Source organism: Hylobates moloch, unplaced genomic scaffold (genome assembly GCF_009828535.3).
Source record: "Hylobates moloch isolate HMO894 unplaced genomic scaffold, HMol_V3 SCAFFOLD_18, whole genome shotgun sequence".
Lineage (NCBI taxonomy): Eukaryota > Metazoa > Chordata > Mammalia > Primates > Hylobatidae > Hylobates > Hylobates moloch.
Genome location: NW_026652293.1, coordinates 10,774,645 through 10,794,223, shown reverse-complemented (window position 1 = coordinate 10,794,223; position 19,579 = coordinate 10,774,645). Strand labels below are relative to the sequence as shown.

General features: G+C 42.0%; 1 protein-coding gene and 1 long non-coding RNA gene across 6 annotated transcripts; one reads left to right on the top strand and one right to left on the bottom strand.

Annotated features, from left to right (window-relative positions):
- The first annotated feature begins 3 nt into the window (after window positions 1-3).
- Window positions 4-18,040, top strand: TMEM183A (transmembrane protein 183A). Of its 5 annotated transcripts, none has more exons than XM_032136568.2 (8): window positions 4-203; window positions 402-491; window positions 1,265-1,432; window positions 7,791-7,947; window positions 8,859-9,039; window positions 11,384-11,464; window positions 13,717-13,872; window positions 16,036-18,040. In XM_032136568.2, exons 1-8 carry the CDS (start codon window positions 95-97, stop codon window positions 16,219-16,221), a joined length of 1,128 nt encoding a protein of 375 aa, XP_031992459.1. In that variant the 5' UTR covers window positions 4-94; the 3' UTR covers window positions 16,222-18,040. The 5 variants fall into 5 exon arrangements, with proteins under 5 accessions (XP_031992459.1, XP_031992458.1, XP_031992461.1 ...); XM_032136567.2 differs by having other exon boundaries at window positions 7,788-7,947; XM_032136570.2 differs by having other exon boundaries at window positions 20-203; window positions 13,725-13,872; window positions 16,036-16,130.
- On the bottom strand, window positions 17,436-19,560 carry LOC131381890 (uncharacterized). The gene is made up of 2 exons (XR_009210922.1): window positions 18,991-19,560; window positions 17,436-17,468 (listed from the first exon to the last, which is right to left on the bottom strand). It is a non-coding gene; the product is annotated as an uncharacterized LOC131381890 (long non-coding RNA).
- Window positions 19,561-19,579: the final 19 nt, after the last annotated feature.

Sequence of the window (19,579 nt, the reverse complement as noted above, 5' to 3'; positions counted from 1 at the left end):
TTATCGCGAGAGTTAGCGGCCTCCGGTGTGGGATGGCCGCGGAGCCGGGCGGAGTTGGCCTGCGGCTCCCGGGGCCGGCTCTCCGGCCGGAGACATGGCCCGGGGGCCCGGCCCGCTAGGCAGGCCTCGCCCCGATACGGTCGCCATGCCCAAGAGAGGAAAGCGACTCAAGTTCCGGGCCCACGACGCCTGCTCCGGCCGAGGTGGGCGAGGGGGACAGGGGCCCTGAAACATTTTGGGGCTGGCGGCTGGGAGGGGGCTGGACCGTGCCGAGGTGAGCGCTCGCCTGCCCGCGGCTGGAGGGCGGCTCGGTCCGGGGGCCTGCAGCGAGGAGGAGGTCTTGGCGGGGAAGACGCTGACGAGAGAAGGCCTCTTCCTTGAGGGTTGGTGGTGTGTTGCAGTGACCGTGGCGGATTACGCCAACTCGGATCCGGCGGTCGTGAGGTCTGGACGAGTCAAGAAAGCCGTAGCTAACGCTGTTCAGCAGGAAGGTAAGCTTTGCGCGAGCCTTTAAAGACTCATGCCGCGAAGACAGAACTAGGCATTTTATTTTCTGTTTTTCTTGCAGTCCTTTAGTCGTCTTCCTGTAACCGTGTTTGCTTTTGTCAGTGTTAACTTACGTATTGGGGGTGGAGGAGGATTAATCAAGAGTAGCAGTTTCTGTAGCAGAAATATTTTCTTTCTTTCTTTGCATTTAAAAACATGTTTGCATACTCTTTAGTTTCCACTGCATTCTTCTTGGTTATTAATCTCTTTGCTGTAGTTCACATGTTTTACTTTGCAGTTTGCTTCCTTGTTTAATAACCTTGGAGTGTTCTTTTCTTTTTCCTGTGTTTCTCTTGCTTTCAGTCTGTTTACTCATGGGTCTGAGACTTGTGTTTTATGACACCTACTCCCTCCAACTCAGGACCAGGGTTAAATTGGATTCAATTTGTCTCAGACATTTCTCTGTAGACCTTGTGAGAATACAAGTCAGCTTTTATCCTGCAGGGTTTATAGTGGAAAAATTGTGCACGCCTTTTTTCTTCAGGGCTGAAAAAAGGAGTTTCTGCAACTTTGGAGTCAGTTTGCCCATTGCTTTCCTTTTTTTTTTTTTTTTTTGTATTTAAAATACTAAATTTTTTTTTGGTGACAGATTCTTACCTTTCTCTCTCAACGATGTTTTTTCCCCCCTTTCCTGAATGGATGCTGATACCTTGGCTAAGTTGTTTGTATTTCTGGGGGGAGCTGTGTGCCATCTCATTCTCCTCTTATTTTCTTCTAGTAAAATCTCTTTGTGGCTTGGAAGCCTCTCAGGTTCCTGCAGAGGAAGCTCTTTCTGGGGCTGGTGAGCCCTGTGACATCATCGACAGCAGTGATGAGATGGATGCTCAGGAGGAAAGCATTCATGAGAGAACTGTCTCCAGAAAAAAGAAAAGCAAGAGACACAAAGGTATGGAGCTTGCTCTCTTTTGGTTTATTAGACCTGCCTGTGGTGACAAAAGATGTTACTTTCCTAGTAGCACAGGAGGAGATAATAAGAAGTGATACCAGGAGAGTTTAAAGAAAACTTGGCTCTCCATAAGAACCTTGGTAGTGGGACAGGATTTAATACACCTGGGCTTTCTTTTTTCTTTTTGCTTTTGTCTGAATTCGAGAGGGAAAGAGATTAGTACGTGTTAGTAGAGTTCTGGAGCTGTGAACTGGACTATAGTAGCCCTTCACTGAGAACATGTTATTATCAGGTAAAAACCCATATGACAATGTGAAAATAAAAGGCCTTTGCACTTCTGGATTTCTGAATGTGTAAGGAAGCAGAGATGTAACAAAAAAATGTTTTCCGAAATATGTGGATTGTATGTTACTAGTTTTGTTACACACAAACATAGACATTATCATGGGCTTTTAAGTGCTCTACAGTTAGTAATGTCTGCTTTATGTCTAATAAGTACTGTGGGAAATACAAAAGTAGGTGATTTTTTTTATATCCTAATGGCAATGAAATGTACACAAATGAAACAAAGAATAATAAACTGATGACAAATAAAGTGCCAAACCATCATTCAGATTCTGGGTTTTCCTCCAGACTTAATGAGTCAGAATCTCTTGGGGTGGAACTCAGAATTTTTTTTTTTTTTTTTTTTTTTTGAGACATGGTTTTGGTCTCTTGCCTAGGCTGGAGTGTAGTGGCAAGATCATGGCACACTGCAGCCTTGACTTCCCAGGCTTAAGCGATCCCCCCCATCTTAGCCTTTTGAGTAGCTGGGACTACAGGTGCTATGTCATCATGCCTGCTAATTTTTTCTATTTTTTGTAGAGACAGGGGTCTCACTATGTTGCCTAGGCTGGTTTTGAGCTCCTGGGCTCAAGCAGTCCACCCACCTTGGCCTCCCAAAGTGCTGAGATTATAGGCGTAAGCTACCATGCTTAGCCCAGAATTTTTAGAGCTAAAGTGGTTCTGATGATCAGCAACGTTTAGGTGAAAGCTGATAAATAATGGTGAGGCCAGGAGTGGTGGCTCATGCTTGTAATCCCAACACTTTGGGAGGCTGAGGTGGGCAGATCACAAGGTTAGGAGTTCGAGACCAGCCTGGCCAATATGGTGAAACCCTGTCTCTACTAAAAATACAAAAATTAGCTGGGTGTGGTGGTGTGCACCTGTAGTCCCAGCTACCTGGGAGGCTGAGGCAGGAGAATTGCTTGAACCTGGGAGGTGAAGGCTGCAGTGAGCCGAGATTGCATTGCGCCACTACATCTCCAGCCTGGTGACAGAGCAAGACTCTGTCTCAAAAAAAAAAAAAAAGTAAATATGTATTTTTGGTCTGAGATTTACCAGCACTTTCACCTGTACCTGAGAATCAGATAATAGATATTTTTATTTGTTAAAGTATATTGAAATAATAAGTTAATGAAATTAATGGTATGATTGCTTTGGAATTATTCTAGTTATTGGTAGTCATATCCCTCTTTTTCAGGATCCCAAAAATTTTTTTTTTTTTTTTTTTTTTTTTTTTTTTTTTTGAGACGGAGTCTCGCTCTGTCGCCCAAGCTGGAGTGCAGTGGCGCAATCTTGGCTCACTGCAAGCTCCGCCTCCCGGGGTCACGCCATTCTCCTGCCTCAGCCTCCGGAGTAGCTGGGACTACAGGCGCCCGCCACCGCGCCCGGCTAATTTTTTGTATTTTTAGCAGAGACGGGGTTTCACCGTGGTCTCGATCTCCTGACCTCGTGATCCACCTGCCTCGGCCTCCCAAAGTGCTGGGATTACAGGCGTGAGCCACCGCGCCCGGCATGGATCCCAAAATTAATACAGGTTGAGCATTCCAAATCTGAAAAGCTCCAAAATTTGAAATTTTTGGAGCACTGACGTGATGCTGAAAGGAAATGCTTATTGGAGCACTTTGGATTTCTGATTTTTGATTAGGGCTGCTTGACCAATAAGTACAGTCAAGATATTCCAAAATGCGGGAAAAGCCAAAATCTGAAACACTAGTGGTCCTGAGCATTTCTGATAAGGGATATTCAACCAGTATTGACATTCTTCATACTTCTTTGTCCTTAATTTTTCACTTGAAATCGCTACTTATCACCATTCTATTAGGGATTTATCTTGTTGTTGTTTTGGACTCGTTCCACAGAATGGCTTAGACTTAAAACAAAAAATTGAGATAAAATTTATTCCTTTAAAGTGTACAATTCGGTGGTTTTAGCATATTCAGAGTTGTGCAACCATCAACATGGTCTAAGTTTAGAATATTTTCATTACTCTAAAAAGAAACCCCATACTTATTAGCATCCCTTCTCATTCCAAACCCTCCTCCAGCCCTTGGAAACCGCTAATCTGCTTTCTGTCTCTACAACTTTACCTATTCTGACATTTCATGTAAATGGAATCATACAATATATAGTCTTCTGCATGTAGCTTCTTTCATTTAGCATAATGTTTTCAAAGTTCATCCATACTATGCATGTATAAGTATCTCATTCTTTTTTATTCCTTTTTATTTGGCTGCTATGAATAATGCTGCCCTGAACATTCATGGACAAGTTTTTCTGTGGACGTAGGTTTTTTCAGTTTTGGTTAGATAGGAGTGAAATTGCTGGATATACAGAAACTCTATGTTTAACTTTTTGAGGAATTGCCAAACTGTTTTCCAAAGTGCTTGCATCGTTTTATGTTTCCACCAGCAGTGTATAAGAGTTCCAGTTTCTCTATATCCTTATCAACACTTGTTACTGTCTGACTTTTTAAATTATAGTGGATGTGGATTGGTATCTATCTCCTTGTGGTTTTGATTTGCATTTCCCTGATGGCTAATGATATTTGCCCATTTTTAAATTGGATTATCTTCTTCTTATTATTTTTTTATTTTTTGAGATGGAGTTTCGCTGTTGTTGACCAGGCTGGAGTGCAATGGCATGATTTTGGCTCACCGCAACCTCTGCCTCCCGGGTTCAAGCGATTCTCCTACCTCAGCCTCCCGAGTAGCTGGGATTACAGGCATGCGCCACCACGCACAGCTGATTTTTTGTAATTTTTAGTAGAGATGGGATCTCTCCATATTGGTCAGGCTGGTCTCGAACTCCAGACCTCCAGTGATCCACCCACCTTGGCCTCCCAAAGTGTTGGGTTTACAGGTGTGAGCCACTTATCAAATACATGATTTGTGGCTTACAGGCTCTTAACCATAATTCATATTTTACTTCCCTATTCTACTTTACCTCCATTAGGTTTCTCCATTCCATCAGACTGGTCTTTTTTTTTTTTTTTTAATTTCTTTTTATTTTGTTGTTTCAGCAGATATAATGTATTTTTCTTTTTTTTTTAATGAAACATGTAGAAGAAGAGAGAATAGTCTGATTATAACTCCATATAACTATTACCCTGCTTCAACAATGATCAACTCATGGCTATTAAAAAGTTTTTTTTCCTCTTTCTTTTTTTAATTACCATTTTGTTTTTATATGCTGTCAACTCACAGCCATTTTTACTTCAACCATTACTCCCCCACTCCATCACAGACAGACACACACACACACACACACACACACACACACACACACACACGGTTATTTTGAAACAATTTCCAGATATACCATCATGATCTCTGTAAATATTTTAGTAGTTATCTTTTTTAAAATACCATTATCACATCTAAAAGACTTAACAGTAATTCTCAATGTTACTAAAATCTTGTTAGACTTTTCTGTTTACTGTTCTCACGTTTTGCTTTTCTGAGTCCCTTGGTTTCATGTTAGCACTTACTCACTTGACATGCTTTTCCTCTTAACCTATGCCTATCAAAATTCTTCATGTCCTTCATGACTTATCTCCATGAAGCTTTCATTTACTGATTCGATTTCCTTTGTTTTGAAAGCTCTTAATAATTATGTATAAAACACTGACAATTCTTCATTATTTACTAAATTTTGTCTCTAAAGACAGAAAATTTGTAATAGCACTCTGCTTTGTAAAAGTCCTTAGGGGTCTCAGTAGAGGAAATTTTTGTTTTTTTTGGTTTTTGTTTTGTTTTTTTGAGACAGGGACTCTGTTGCCCGGCTGGATTGCAGTGATGCAGTCCTGGCTCACTGCAGCCTTGACATCCTGGGCTTGATTGATCCTCGCACCTCAGCCTCCTGAGTAGCTGAGACTACAGGCATGCACCACCATGGCTGGCTAATTTTTAAGTTTTTTGTAGAGACTGTGTTGCCCAAGCCGATCTCGAACTCCTGGGCTCAAGCCATCCTCCCACCTTGGCCTCCCAAAGTGTTGAGATTACAGGCATGAGCCACTGCACTCAGCCACAATAGAGGAAATTTTAATAGTCGTTTGCCTTCTCTTTCAAAGAGAGAAGAGGTAATGTGGGAGAAAGTGGGGCCTAGATATGGTAGACTGTGTCTTGCATGATTACTGGAGATTATAAGAAGGATAAGAATTAGAAAAGATGCTGATGTTTTAGACATATTGGGTCTCTGTTGTGAAGAACCTAACCAGATAACCTGGTCTAATCATAGAGCTGTAGGAAGCAGTTAGCTAGAAAAGCGGGGGCAACTTGGGGAGATGGCGTAGGGGCTTTTTCCCCAGGAAGGAAGAAAGCTGGTCATTTTAGGATAGTTCTATGACTAGGTTTGAAATAAGAGTTAGGGTTAGGATTAGCTCAGATTCAGGTATCTTTACAAAGCATGTGTATTACCTGAATCTGAGAAGTATAGTGGACATCAAGGTCAAGAGAATTAATGCTAATGAGTTCTGAAGAAGGAAGAGATAGGGACGCTTTTTTTTTTTTTTTTGAGATAGAGTTTCACTCTGTCCCCCAGGCTGGAGTGCAGTGGCATGATCTTGGCTTACTGCATCCTCCCTCTCCTGGGTTTAAGCAGTTCTCTGCCTCAGCCTCCCAAGTAGCTGGGATTACAGGCACCCACCACCATGCCCAACTAATTTTTTTTTTTGAGATGGAGTCTCGCTCTGTCGCCCAGGCTGGAGTGCAGTGGCGCGATCTCGGCTCACTGCAAGCTCCGCCTCCTGGGTTCATGCCATTCTCCTGCCTCAGCCTCCCAAGTAGCTGGGACTACAGGCAGCCACCACCACGCCTGGCTAATTTTTTTGTATTTTTTAGTAGAGATGGGGTTTCACCGTGTTAGCCAGGATGGTCTCGATCTCCTGACCTTGTGATTCGCCTGCCTTGGCCTCCCAAAGTGCTGGGATTACAGGCGTGAGCTGCGCCTGGCGTGTGTGCCATCTCAGCTCACTGCAACCTCCACCTCCTGGTTCAAGCGATTCTCCTGCCTCAGCCTCCCAAGTAGCTGGATTACAGGCATGTGCCACCACGCCCAGCTAATTTTTGTATTTTTAGTAGAGATGGACTTTCACCATGTTGGCCAGGATGGTCTCGATCTCTTGACCTCGTGATCCTCCTGCCTTGGCCTCCCAAAGTGCTAGGATTAAAGGCGTGAGCCACTGCGCCCGGCCTCCGTATACCATCTTAAAGTCAATTTTTTTTTTTTCCTGACTGAAAATGTTTAGTGGGTGGAGACTTAAAGAGAAACCATGAGCAGGGCTTAATAGCATAAAGCTGGAATTTGGAGTCAGAAAATCTTGGTTCTATTTCCCTTGACTGAGTGGCGAGGTTTTGTTTTCCTATTAGTAAAATGGGCGCAGTAATATTTTTCTTATTCCATTGAAGAATTATTAGAGTTGAATGATACAATGTGTGCAAAGGCACTTTTGAAACTTCAAAATGATGGTCAGGTGCAGTGGCTCACACCAGTAATCCCAGCAGTTTGGGAGGCCGAGGCAGGTGGATCACTTGAGGCCAGGAGTTTGAGACCAGCCTGGTCAACGTGGTGAAACCCCCATCCCTACCAAAAATACAAAAATTAGCTGGGTGCGGTGGAGCATGCCTGTAGTCCTAGCTACTCTGGTGGCTGAGGCATGAGAATCGCTTGAACCCAGGAGGCGGAGGTTGTACTGAGCTGAGATTGCACCACTGCATTCTATCTAGCCTGGGCACCACTGCATTCCAGCCTGGGCAACAGAGTGAGACTCTGTCTCAAAAAAAAAAGTTAAACTTAACAACGATTGCCAGTAGTTGTTAAACAAAGGCCTTAAGAACAAAACCTATTTACTTGGGGAACAGGAGGTAAAAGTTTCCAGCAGCTAGGATAAGCAGGAAATGATAAATTTGAGGGGTTTCCTTGGACGTATTTAAAACCATTTTCTTAACTGTGCAATCCTTGGGAGAAATGAAATGATCGAGTATCTTTAGATATGTGTGTAGAGGATCAAAGATTATTCTTTTTTCTGTTTCAGAAGAACTGGATGGGGCTGGAGGAGAAGAGTATCCCATGGATATTTGGCTATTGCTGGCCTCCTATATCCGTCCTGAGGACATTGTGAATTTTTCCCTGATTTGTAAGAATGCCTGGACTGTCACTTGCACTGCTGCCTTTTGGACCAGGTTGTACCGAAGGTGCGACCACAGAGAGCTCACTCTTCTATCTGTGTAGCTGATTTCATTACTGTTTGTGATTTGGAGGTACTCACTGGATGGTGACCTCTTTTCACTTTCTGTACTCCATGTCTGGGCATGACCCAGCTTTGGACTCCTTGAGCCCCTCTCTAATGTAAATTTGATACTATTAATTATCCAGGTAATTGTCTTCCGTGTGTTTGCCTCCTTCCCCACTCCAGTATCCACTTTCAGCAAAACGTCTTGCTTCAAGTCCCAGAGAGAAGAGTCTTTGACTTTTCTTCAGAGGCTTATTTTAGCTAGAATGTTCAAAGCTACAGATGCCTATCTGCTCATCTTTCCAGCTGGATTAGGTGTTGCTTAGATTTGCTAGTTGTCTTTAAGTATTACACAGTTTTTGTATTTATGCAGCCTTATGTATAGTTGTAGTGGTGAGTAGTAGGTAAATTATGTGATTAGTAAAAGGGCTAGTTTTTGATGCTAGGTGTGGAAGTGTAGTGACAATTGTAAACTGTCAGGCTGTGGTGGGAAGGAATGTTGAAGTAGAAAGGAGTAGAGAACTCATTTTGAGATCTGACTGGAGAACTTGGTGGCTCTTCTCCAATATAGGTTCCTCCAGGATAGGTTCTTTTTGAGCAGCTAAAGCGTAATATACTGATACCAATTCAGAGTTTGCTCTTTTGTTCAGTGAAAAAGTGAGGACTTCAACTTTAAAAATGGATGGAGAACGGCAGGATTACAAGGCAAAAACATAAAAGTCACCAAGAGGTCAAGTAGCGCTGGGGACAAGCTACCTACTGGCCAGTGGAATAGTGCAGTAAAGTTCATACAGAGACCAGGAGTCTTAGAAAACTGACCTAGAGCAGGAGAGACAGGTCACATATTGGTAGGAGTAATGTGTCATGTTTCAGGCACTACACGCTGGATGCTTCCCTCCCTTTGCGTCTGCGACCAGAGTCAATGGAGAAGCTGCGCTGTCTCCGGGCTTGTGTGATCCGATCTCTGTACCATATGTATGAGCCATTTGCTGCTCGAATCTCCAAGAATCCAGCCATTCCAGAAAGCACCCCCAGCACATTAAAGAATTCCAAAGTAAGTGAGAATTTGTGTTGGGGTTTGACTAATGGACTCTTGTATGGTAGGCCTGTTATCATGGCTTGTCTCCAACTTCCTTGATGGGGAGGGGTGTGGGTCCCAGGCTGCTAGGGGACTGATGTAAACTTTCAGGGCTCAGAGATTTCACTTCTCCAAGACCTTTCTGCTGTGCTGGCTGGCTTATCTTATACTTACCTTAAAGCTTTCCGGTGCTTTTAGTGTTTTCCTTATTCTTTTTATTTTAATTTATTTTCATACGTTGTACATTGGACCACTCTAGATATAATGGTTTTGATGGTTTGGGTTAGGAAGAGATAACTCAAATGGTAGATGTATGCTGTAATTTTTAAGAGGGGCTTTAAATCACGGTACAGAGGTATGACATGAACATCTCACTATTTTTCTCTTTCTAATGCAACCTTGACATCAGGGATTCCCCTTTATTGTTGACCTCCTTAAGGATTCTGGTGTAGACTTGACTTCTGTAGCATTTGGAAGTGCCCTTTGCCAGGCTATTGCCAGGCCCTGGTAGGTCATCTCATAGACTATAAGGTACCCTGATTCATAAACCTTAGTTCTCTCAAGTTCTTTCTGTGTTCTAGGCTCTTTTTATCTCAGGATTTCCCTGATATTTTATATTCATATATTTATATTCAAGTTTCTGTCATTCTTCTGATTTGTAAATATGTCTACTAGCCTTTGGTCCATTCTCTCTTTTTCTCCTACCCGATGAAATTACTAAATCACCTTTGCCAAACAAGGTTACTCTGTTCCTACCCCAAATCTGATGTTCCATAGCATTTCCCATTCTCTTGTAGTTTGTTTTTATGGTATTGCACATTATATAATGATTCTTCTCCCCTAGTTTAGCTCTAGGGTGATCATATTCTACCTAATACATATTAATTAAAAGGGTACTATTGATTTCAAGATTATCGAGGTTCTCCCCCCAGCCTTGTAAACTGAGGTGGTCAGGGCCATTGGCTGAGCTCAATTTAATATCATGCTAACTGGTGGATTTAGAGAAGTAGTAGAATGCCGGGAGAGTAGGATTTCACCCAGCAGCTGCTTCTGCTTGTAATATGAGTGGACAGTGTATCTTCTCACATTTACGGTGTCCATTACCCCCAAAACATTTGATAGTATCATATTAACTGTGGTGAGCATGGGGATCATCCCAAAGTTAGCCATGCCAGGAGTGAATTGCTGGGAGCAGAGCAGCATTGGGCAAACTCCTCATGCTTGACACATCTTAGCGGCTCCAGTGCACAATGCAAGTGCTACTGCCTAAATTCTAAAATACCCCTATCTTCATATTCTTATCATTGTCTATTAATTTTTTTAAAGTGGACTGTAAAAAGCCAAAGTAGAATGAAAACTAAGGTCTTAATCCAGATAGTAAGCCCAGGCCATCTGGCTGCTGCTTTTGTGCCTTGTTAGAGATCTTCTGAAGAGGGTGTGGGGCCTGCAGTGGCAGGTAGCCCATGCATGGCCTTGCCACTTGTATACCCATGACTGCGTGGCATTCAGGGAGTTGCCAGCATGCCTAAAGGAAGTTGTCCCATGTTCCTGGACTCCAGCTTTTCGTATTTGATTCCCCCTCTCTCTCTTTTCAGTAGCATAGCTTTGTGGGACACTGGAGCCGTTGTGATGGCAGCAGAAGTGTTTTCCCCTTAAAGCCAAGCCCATTAATTTTGATGGAACAGCAGGACGTACAGGGCATGTCTGAAGGGCAGGACAGCTGGCACGGCGGACGACCCACCCCTTATCCCCTGGGAGGTACTTCACTTCTTGTGCTTAACCCTAGCTGTAGCCTGACTTTCACTGAGGGGCTTATTCTAGACAGAATTCAGCCTAGCTCTGTAGTTTCCTTACTGGCTGTCTGCTCCCAGAAGGTCCTGAGCAGTTTGCTTCTATTATAGGGCCAGCCCTGTCTGCCTACCTTATGGCCTTGTATCATCTTGCCTGGTGGCTGCTGGCTTTCCTTACATTTTAATGTAGAGGATTAGCCTGCTGAATCAGAGAGGATGCCCCAGTCTCTAGATACCATGTTTCTGTCTTTGAACATAAGAACAATAGGAGTTGATGTCAGTAGCCTCTGAGGTTGACTTATTTTGGTCCCTCCTGTCCTTATTGAACAGCCCTGGGATTGTCCGTTTTTATGTTGCACCAGTGTCAACTTGGGGGTCTATCTGTGCCAAAGTAAAATCTCAGCATTGGGACCGTGGCTGGCTTTAGAGCTGTCAAACAGAAAGGTTTTTGATGATTATTTTGGTTGTAGTGTATTTTGATTTTTTTCTTTTTCTTTTTCTCGGTTTATTTTATTTTTACTTTCTTATAGTGCTTACTTTTCTGGTGCAGAAAGATTGTTGGGAACAGACAGGAACCAATGTGGGAATTCAACTTCAAGTTCAAAAAACAGGTATGTGGTCTTCTCTTTGTTTTTCAGATAATACCTTGTTCTAAGAGATTTCCCTAGGTATCTTTCTTAGTCTGTTTGTGCTGCTATAACAGTACCACAAATTCTGGGTAACTTAAAAAGAACAGAACTTTATTTCTTAACAGTTCCGGAGGCTGGGAAGTCCAAGATCAAGGTGCTTGCAGGTTTGGTGTTTGGTGAGGGCCTGGTCCCTTTGCTTCCAAGATGGTGTCTGATTGCATCCATCAGAGGGGAGGAACACTCTGTCCTCACATGGTGGAAGGTGGAATGCCAAAAGGGGCTGAATCTGGTGTGAAGACTCTCTTATAAAGGCCTTAATCCCATTCATGAGGGAGGGTCTCCCCAGTAGGTCACCTCCTAAAGGCCCTACCTCTTAATACTATTGTGTTGGAGATTAAGTGTCCACATGAATTTTGGAGGAGACACAAACATTCAAATCATAACACCAGGCATGAAATTGCCTTACTAAAATCAAACAGTGTATAGCCTAAAAATCCAAAATCTGAAATGCCTCATAATCTGAAACTTTGAGTGTCAACATGATGCTCAAAGGAAATGCCTATTGGAGCATTTTGGATTTTGGGTTTGTGGATTTCAGATGCTCAACTGGTATAATGCAAATATTCCAAAATCTGAAAATATTGGGAACACTTCTGGCCCCAAGCGTTTCGGATAAGGGATACTCAACCCGAAATGCCATGAAAACAAAAGGTAAGAGGAACTCTGCTGTATTGAAAGACAAGGGTAATAACCTACTGCAAAGAGTAAATCTTGAGTGGATCCTGGATTCCTGGATAAGGGAACAAAGCTATAAAAGATATTTTGGGGCAATTTAGGAAATCAGAATGTGCTATGGATAATATGAAATAATTGTTAATTTTCTAAGGGTGATAATGATAATGTGGTTATATGTAAGTGTATGCTGAATTATTTAAGAGTGAAGTATAAATGTTAAGAGAACATATTAAGAGAATAGTTCCCAAAAGATTAATTGCAGTTACAGGATAGTGGAAGTCTTAAGTCACCTTTACTTTGTCAATATATTTATATATTATTTAAACTTATTTACCATTAAAAAAAGCTTTCATTGTGGAGCCTCATGTATTTCTGAATGTAAGCCTAAGAGACAGAGAAGACAAATTACATGAACTCTGCAGTTGCCAAGCCAGTGAAAATTTTTTAAAACCTGGAAAAATTATGCCAGAGGCACATATGTTGTTTACTAATCTGATTACTGGCCAAGCCTTGAACAGTGACAGTATTACTCAAAGGACACCTGTATTATTAGGTGTAATTATGATCACCCTATATTCTTATGTGGAATTATGAGCAGATACGGCAATAGGTTTATGGGTTTCTGTCTCACTATGCATATAAAACCCATAAACCCATTACTAAGTAGAGGAGACAGGTGAAAACACATGGAATGGGGTGGGATGGGGGGTGCGGGGATGGGGTGGGGAGGGAAATGTTTTCACTTGTCTCCTCTACTTGGTATCTCACTGATGAGACACAAATACTATTAGTTATTCCTCACGTGATGGCAGGTGGGTTACAGATAAGTTTGTAATTAAAGTAAACCTTATTTTCCTATTGATTTATTTCAAAAACATGGTTCTGGGGAAGAATTTTAGTTTTGATATCTTGCGTTTAATAAGATCTGCACAGTCTGTGATATCCATTAGATATTGGTAGAAAGTCCACCATAGACCTTTCTGAGAAGGGATTGAGAGGCAGTCTTAGCAGTGGTGAAATGTGACTAGAAGCAGACACTAGGATTACTGTAGGAAAGTGAATGCCGAGATTTTCCTTTAGTTCCGAGACTTGTGATTCCTTTGTTTTATGGTGTCTAGAATTAGGTGGCCACTTCTGCTTCCATCCCTTTTGTGCAGCAGATGTTCTTTGGAGTCTGACAAGTTACAAGGAATTTGCAGTCTTTCAAACATTGTAGAACCTCTGGTAGAGGCCATTAAGTTTCCATTTCTTGTCAGATGGCAAGGAATACCATCTAAAGGAAGCATAAACCCATTGCCACATTTGCTCATCCAAATGTATTTCCCCTTCTTTCAAAGGGTAGGTTTTCTTTGATCTCTGTATAGAAACATATGTATAAAGAGAGAAGATAAAAGTGTATCTCACTAGCTTTAGTTGAGCCATAGGATTTTCTTTGGTGGACTCTTAGAGCCATATAATGTTTCTTCTAAGCCATTGGATTAATTCTCAGTTCTTTTCAGTCCCCTAGGTTAAAGAGCAAATGTACAGGAGGATTGCAGCCTCCCGTTCAGTACGAAGATGTTCATACCAATCCAGACCAGGACTGCTGCCTACTGCAGGTCACCACCCTCAATTTCATCTTTATTCCGATTGTCATGGGAATGATTTTTACTCTGGTAAGTGGGGACTCAGGATGTCATTCTCAGCTCCTTTTTTTTTTTTTTTTTTTTTTTTTGTTTTGAAAGGGGGGAACCGCAGTTTTTTTTTTTTTTTTTTTTTTTTTTTAAGAGACATGGTCTCACTCTATCAGGCTGAAGTGCAGTGATGGAATCATCGCTCACTGCAACCTCAAAACTCCTGGGCTTAAGCTATCCTCTTGCTTCAGCCTCCCAAGTAGTTAGGACTACAGGTGTGTGCCACCACCCCTGGCTAATTTTTATTTTTTGTTGCAGTGGGTGTCTCACAGCGTTGCTAAGGCTTGTCTCAGACTCCTAGCCTCAAGCAGTTCTTCCACGTCGGCCTCTCAAGTGCTGAGATTTTAGGTGTGAGCCACTGCATTCAGCTTTTTTATAGACTTTTGCTATATCTGAGGTTTGAAGGATATTCGTAAATTTAATCATGAAGGAAGGTATCTTTTTTAAAAAAAAAAAAAAAAGTTTGAACTCAGTCCTGTATATTAGCTACAGACAGATTTGTGGAGACATTAATTATATCTGAGAATATTTTACCTTCTTTCCTTCTTTGTAGGAAAGGGAATGTTTTTGCATTTTCATGTGTAGTGATCACTAATGATTGAGAAACATTATCCTATTAGGAAGAATGATGAGATATATACATGGGCACTGTATGTCAGGACCTTGAGGCATGCATATGGGGTTACAAATGGGATATTAAAATACAGGATGACCAGCTCAGCTCTGTCCTTTGTGTGATATTATCACTGTTCAAGGCTTGGCCAATAATTAGTAAACAACGTATGTGCCTCTGGCATATTTTTCCAGGTTTTAAAAATTTTTCATTGGCTTGGCAACTGGAGAGTTCATGTAATTTGTCTTCTCTGTATCTTAGGCTTACATTCAGAAATACATGAGGTTCCCCTTCCACAATGAAAGTAGCTTTTTTTAAAATGGTAAATGACTTTAAATAATACATAAATATACTGACAAAGTAAAGGTGACTTAGACTTCCAGTATCCTGTAACTGCAATTAATCTTTTGGGAACTGTTCTCTTAATGTATCTGTTAATATGTATGTACTGTCTCTCTCTCAAATAATTTTGTATAATTGAGATTGTGTCATATATGCAGATTTGTTTTGTTTTTTGTTTTTTTTTTTTGAGATGGAGTCTCGCTCTGTAGTCCGGGCTGGGGTGCCGTGGTACGCAGTCTCGGCTCACTGCAACCTCTGTCTCCCGGTTTCAAGCGATTCTCCTGCCTCCACCTCCCAAGTAGCTGGGATTACAGGTGCCTGCCACCACACCCAGCTAATTTTTGTATTTTTGGTAGAAATGGGGTTTGGTCAGGCTGGTCTCAAACTCCTGACCTCAGACGATCTGCCTGCCTTGGCCTCCCAAAGTGCTCATTAGGGAGGCTTTCTTTAGCATAGTTTAAACATGTGGAGCTGAGAAGGCCTTATAAAATTCTCCTTAATTTTTTATATCTTTAAAGGTTGGCTGGGCATGGTGGCTCATGCCTGTAACCCCAGCACTTTGGGAGGCCGAGGTGGGCAGATCACTTGATGTCAGGAGTTTGAGACCAGCATGGCCAACATGGCAAAACCCTGTCTCTACTAAAAATACAAAAATTAGCTGGTTATGGTGGTGCACGCCTATATTCCTAGCTACTCGGGAGGCTGAGGCACAAGAATCGTTTGATCCCGGGAGGGGGAGGTTGCAGTGAGCCGAGATCACATCACTGCACTACAGCCTGGGCAACAGAACGAGGTCCTTTCTCAAAAAAAAAAAAAAAAAAAAAAAAAGGTATTCGTGTTATAATTTAGAGATTAATCTTAAGCCTAGCCAGTATAAAGTAGTCTGGACTATTTCTTTTTTTTTTTTTTTTTTGAGATGGAGTTCTCCTTCCTCAGCCGCTCCGAGTAGCTGGGACTACAGGCGCCCGCCACCACGCCCGGCTAATTTTTTGTATTTTTAGTAGAGACGGGGTTTCACCGTGGTCTCGAACTCCTGACCTCGTGATCTGCCCGCCTCGGCCTCCCAAAGTGCTGGGATTACAAGCGTGAGCCACCGCGCCCGGCCTAGTCTGGACTATTTCATTTCAGAGTGAGCTCTTGGAAACCAAGGTTGTGTAAGTTGGATTACTGAATTTACTTTTCCATTTCAGTTTACTATCAATGTGAGCACGGACATGCGGCATCATCGAGTGAGACTGGTGTTCCAAGATTCCCCTGTCCATGGTGGTCGGAAACTGCGCAGTGAACAGGGTGTGCAAGTCATCCTGGACCCAGTGCACAGCATTCGGCTCTTTGACTGGTGGCATCCTCAGTATCCATTCTCCCTGAGAGCATAGTTACTGCTTCCCATCCCTTGGGGGCAGCCTCGAGTCTAGTCCATTAGTAATCAGATTCCAGTTTGGACAGGGTGGCTGGATTGTATATCTGGTTAGTAATGTACATGCTCTTCAGGTTCTAGGGCTCCTGTTAGGGGAGGGAGAAATGTTGAATCAAGAGGGAAAACAACTACTATGATTTATAAACATATTTTAATGTAAAAATTTGCATTTAAAAGGAGTGGCCCTGTTTTCTGTGTTAAAACCCCATTTGGTGCTATTGAGTTTGTTCTTTATTCTTTTATCCCAGTGAAAATTGTTGATCTTGCTGTAGGGAAAAATTAAACTCTTTGAATCTCCAAACAAGGAAGTTTCAGCATTCCCTTATGGATCAGAGGAAACTTAGAGGCCTGAAATTGTTGCTTCCAGTTTAGCTGCCCCTCAAATTCAAGTGAATATTTTCCCTTCTCCCTTTACCCTTCTCCAGAAATAAAGCAGGTGACAGGGTTTTCAGAATCTTACCAGATTGACTTGTGTATCTTTTTTAAAAAATAATTTGTGATATTTATTGCATACATTTTCTTTTGCCAGTTTTGGATTTTAGGTATTTTTTTGCATGAGGCTGATAGTGGTGATGATGACTTTATACCCTTGGTACTATACTAGGAACTTTACATAGTATCTCTACTTCTCACAGTCTTGCAAAGTAGGTGATATTATTCCCATTTTATGGTTGAGAAAACGGAATTAGTGACTGTACCTATAACACCAGTAAATGCAGAGCCAAGATTCTGACCCAGGTCTTTTTGTTATACCATAATTTTAAAAGATGAGTCTCATTTTTCTTGTGGTAGATGGTGGTAAAAGGGAGTAGGCAGAGTGTACATAGATAGTAAAAGGGTAAGTAAAAAATTGATTGTGGTATACCTTACTCTAATCAGCCGAAAAAGTATAGAAGATTGATGAAATGACCTTTTAAATATGTATTTCTGAGTAAAATGTAAAACCAAGAAAGTTATTTCAGGAAGGATAGTGATACTTTCATTGAACTGTTAGAAAGGCATTTATTAGGCTAAAACGTCATTAACAAAATGCATTGCATGTTGAAACCAGCCTCTTGAACCATAAGCACTTAGCGACTTTGCTCTGCCCTGTACTGTGCTGCTTCTGCTGTCATCCTGTGTGCCTACAGAAGCCTGGTCTTCCGTCCATGCAGAAATGCTTATGTCCTCCTGTTGTTTAGATGGCTCCTGTTGTTCAGGTGTACTCTGAGAAGAGAATCACAAATGTTTTTCTGTTTTGCTAAGAAGAAAACCTTGCTGCTTGTCTATCCTCCCACCCTCCACCATCCAAAATTAACCAGCGAGCTGGGTATTACCTGGATATTGCCAGGAGGTGGGCATTAAGACAGTATTCTTTAAAAATGAAAATCTTGTGGAGGAAAATCTTGTGAGGCAAATTGCTAAATTCGCTTTTTTTTTTTTTTTAACCATCTTCCCTAGGAATATTCTTAGAAAGCATCTGCTTAATTTTGTTGCTAACAGCTAACCTTATCCCACGTTGAGGGTGGTATTAAAACTGTTCACACAGAGTGAGCCTGGGTCAGTCAAAAACAGAATTCGGGCATTTAAGTGATAACAGACAAAAAACCTAAGGACAGTGAGCACTTTGCAGATCTCTACAATGAAAAGTTGCCTCTTTGAGGCAGGAGGAGAGAAGCACAGTCCCTGCCTGGTTGCCGAACTAAAGATGCCATGGAGCAGGAGTGTCTTGGTGCATTGTTCCCCGCTTAGGAGTACCTTTAAAAAGGGGGTGAAATAAATTTGGCTTAATAATTGTATTCTGACTCAGCTCTGAGTTTTTTGTGTCAAATTCCATGGTATGGTGACAGATACAGTACTAGATACTGCCTCAGCTCTCTCTCAGCATAATATTGGCAAACATTTGGTAAAATGTGTTATCAGTGGTTATCTTGGCTTCAGCCTTCCTCTGCATTGGCTGAGTTGTCGTTTCTGGCATGATGCATGATTTATTAGTGAAAGGATGTGAAGTGTCTCAGGGATTTCCTTTTGGTGAGGACCCCAGACCACCCGAAGAAGAATTAGAACTTTCTGGACTACAGGTTATATAGCGTGATTTTGCTCTGTCAAGCAACATAAATTGACCCTTGAACACTGCGAGAGTTATGGACACAGACCCTCACACAGTTGAAAATTTACTATAACTTTTGACTGCCCCAAAACTTAATAGCCTACTGTTGACTGGAAGCCTTATTGATAACATAAACAGTTGATTAATGTGTATTTTGTATATGTAGTATATACCTTAAAATAAGCTCGAGAAAAGAAAATGTTATTAAGAAAATCATAAAGAAGAGAAAATACATTCACTGTTCATTAAGTGGGTCATCATGTTGAGCAGGCTGACGAGTATGAAGAGGAGGGGTAGTCTTGCTGTCTCAGGGGTGGCGGGGAAGGACGAAAATCTGCATGTAAGTGGCCCTGTGCAGTTGAAGGCCGTGTTGTTCAAGGGTCACAAATTTAGCTTCACTTACCCACCCCTCAGATCAGAATTACTCAGATTTCCCTGTTTTCAAAGAGACGCAAGGAAATTATGCCAAACGGTGAATATATTGGGTGGAAGATAAGTGAGAGAAGGTTGTATGTGTCACTGATCTCAACTGTAGCATTTGCTGCTGATATAGAACATGCTGTGTATATATCTATAAATACACACACATGAACACATTGCATGTATATAAAAATTGTTCACACTTTTAGTGGTACTTACTGGGTATTGGTAAAGGATTGAGTAGGCACTGTGATGAAACTTCACAAAGCAGATGGAAAAGATGCATTAATAGCCACAGGGGGCAGGGTAAGGGAGCAATTCAGGAAAATGGAGAGGCTTAGCTAAAATTTGTCAGTCAGGAATTTTGGCATTTGAGACTTGTTTTCATACTATGTATATGTAATAGACAAACCCTTCATTTTGTAGTAACAGTGTTAGAACAGCCAGGTGCCTGAAGGCAAGCGACACAATTCACTGAAGAGCATACTACAGATGTAGTATCTGGATATCAAGTTTCCCCACTTAAAAAATGGGTGCGATCAAAGGAAAAGCAAGTAACGGGCAGGAGAGAGCAAGTGTGAAAGGTGACAAACTATTGACAACAATTACAAGGCCGAGACTAAGGCCAATTTAGGGAACGGGCTGTTAGACTAGGAAAAGGGGCGAGTTCAGAGGGAGGGGCAGAATGTGGACAGCACTCCTGGGCCCTGAGACCCTCCTTCTGGGCCCTGAGACCCTCCTGCGGAGTAAAACCCTGGCACTTCGCCACCTCCGATGCTGAACCAAGATGGCGCGCGGCCTCAAAGCG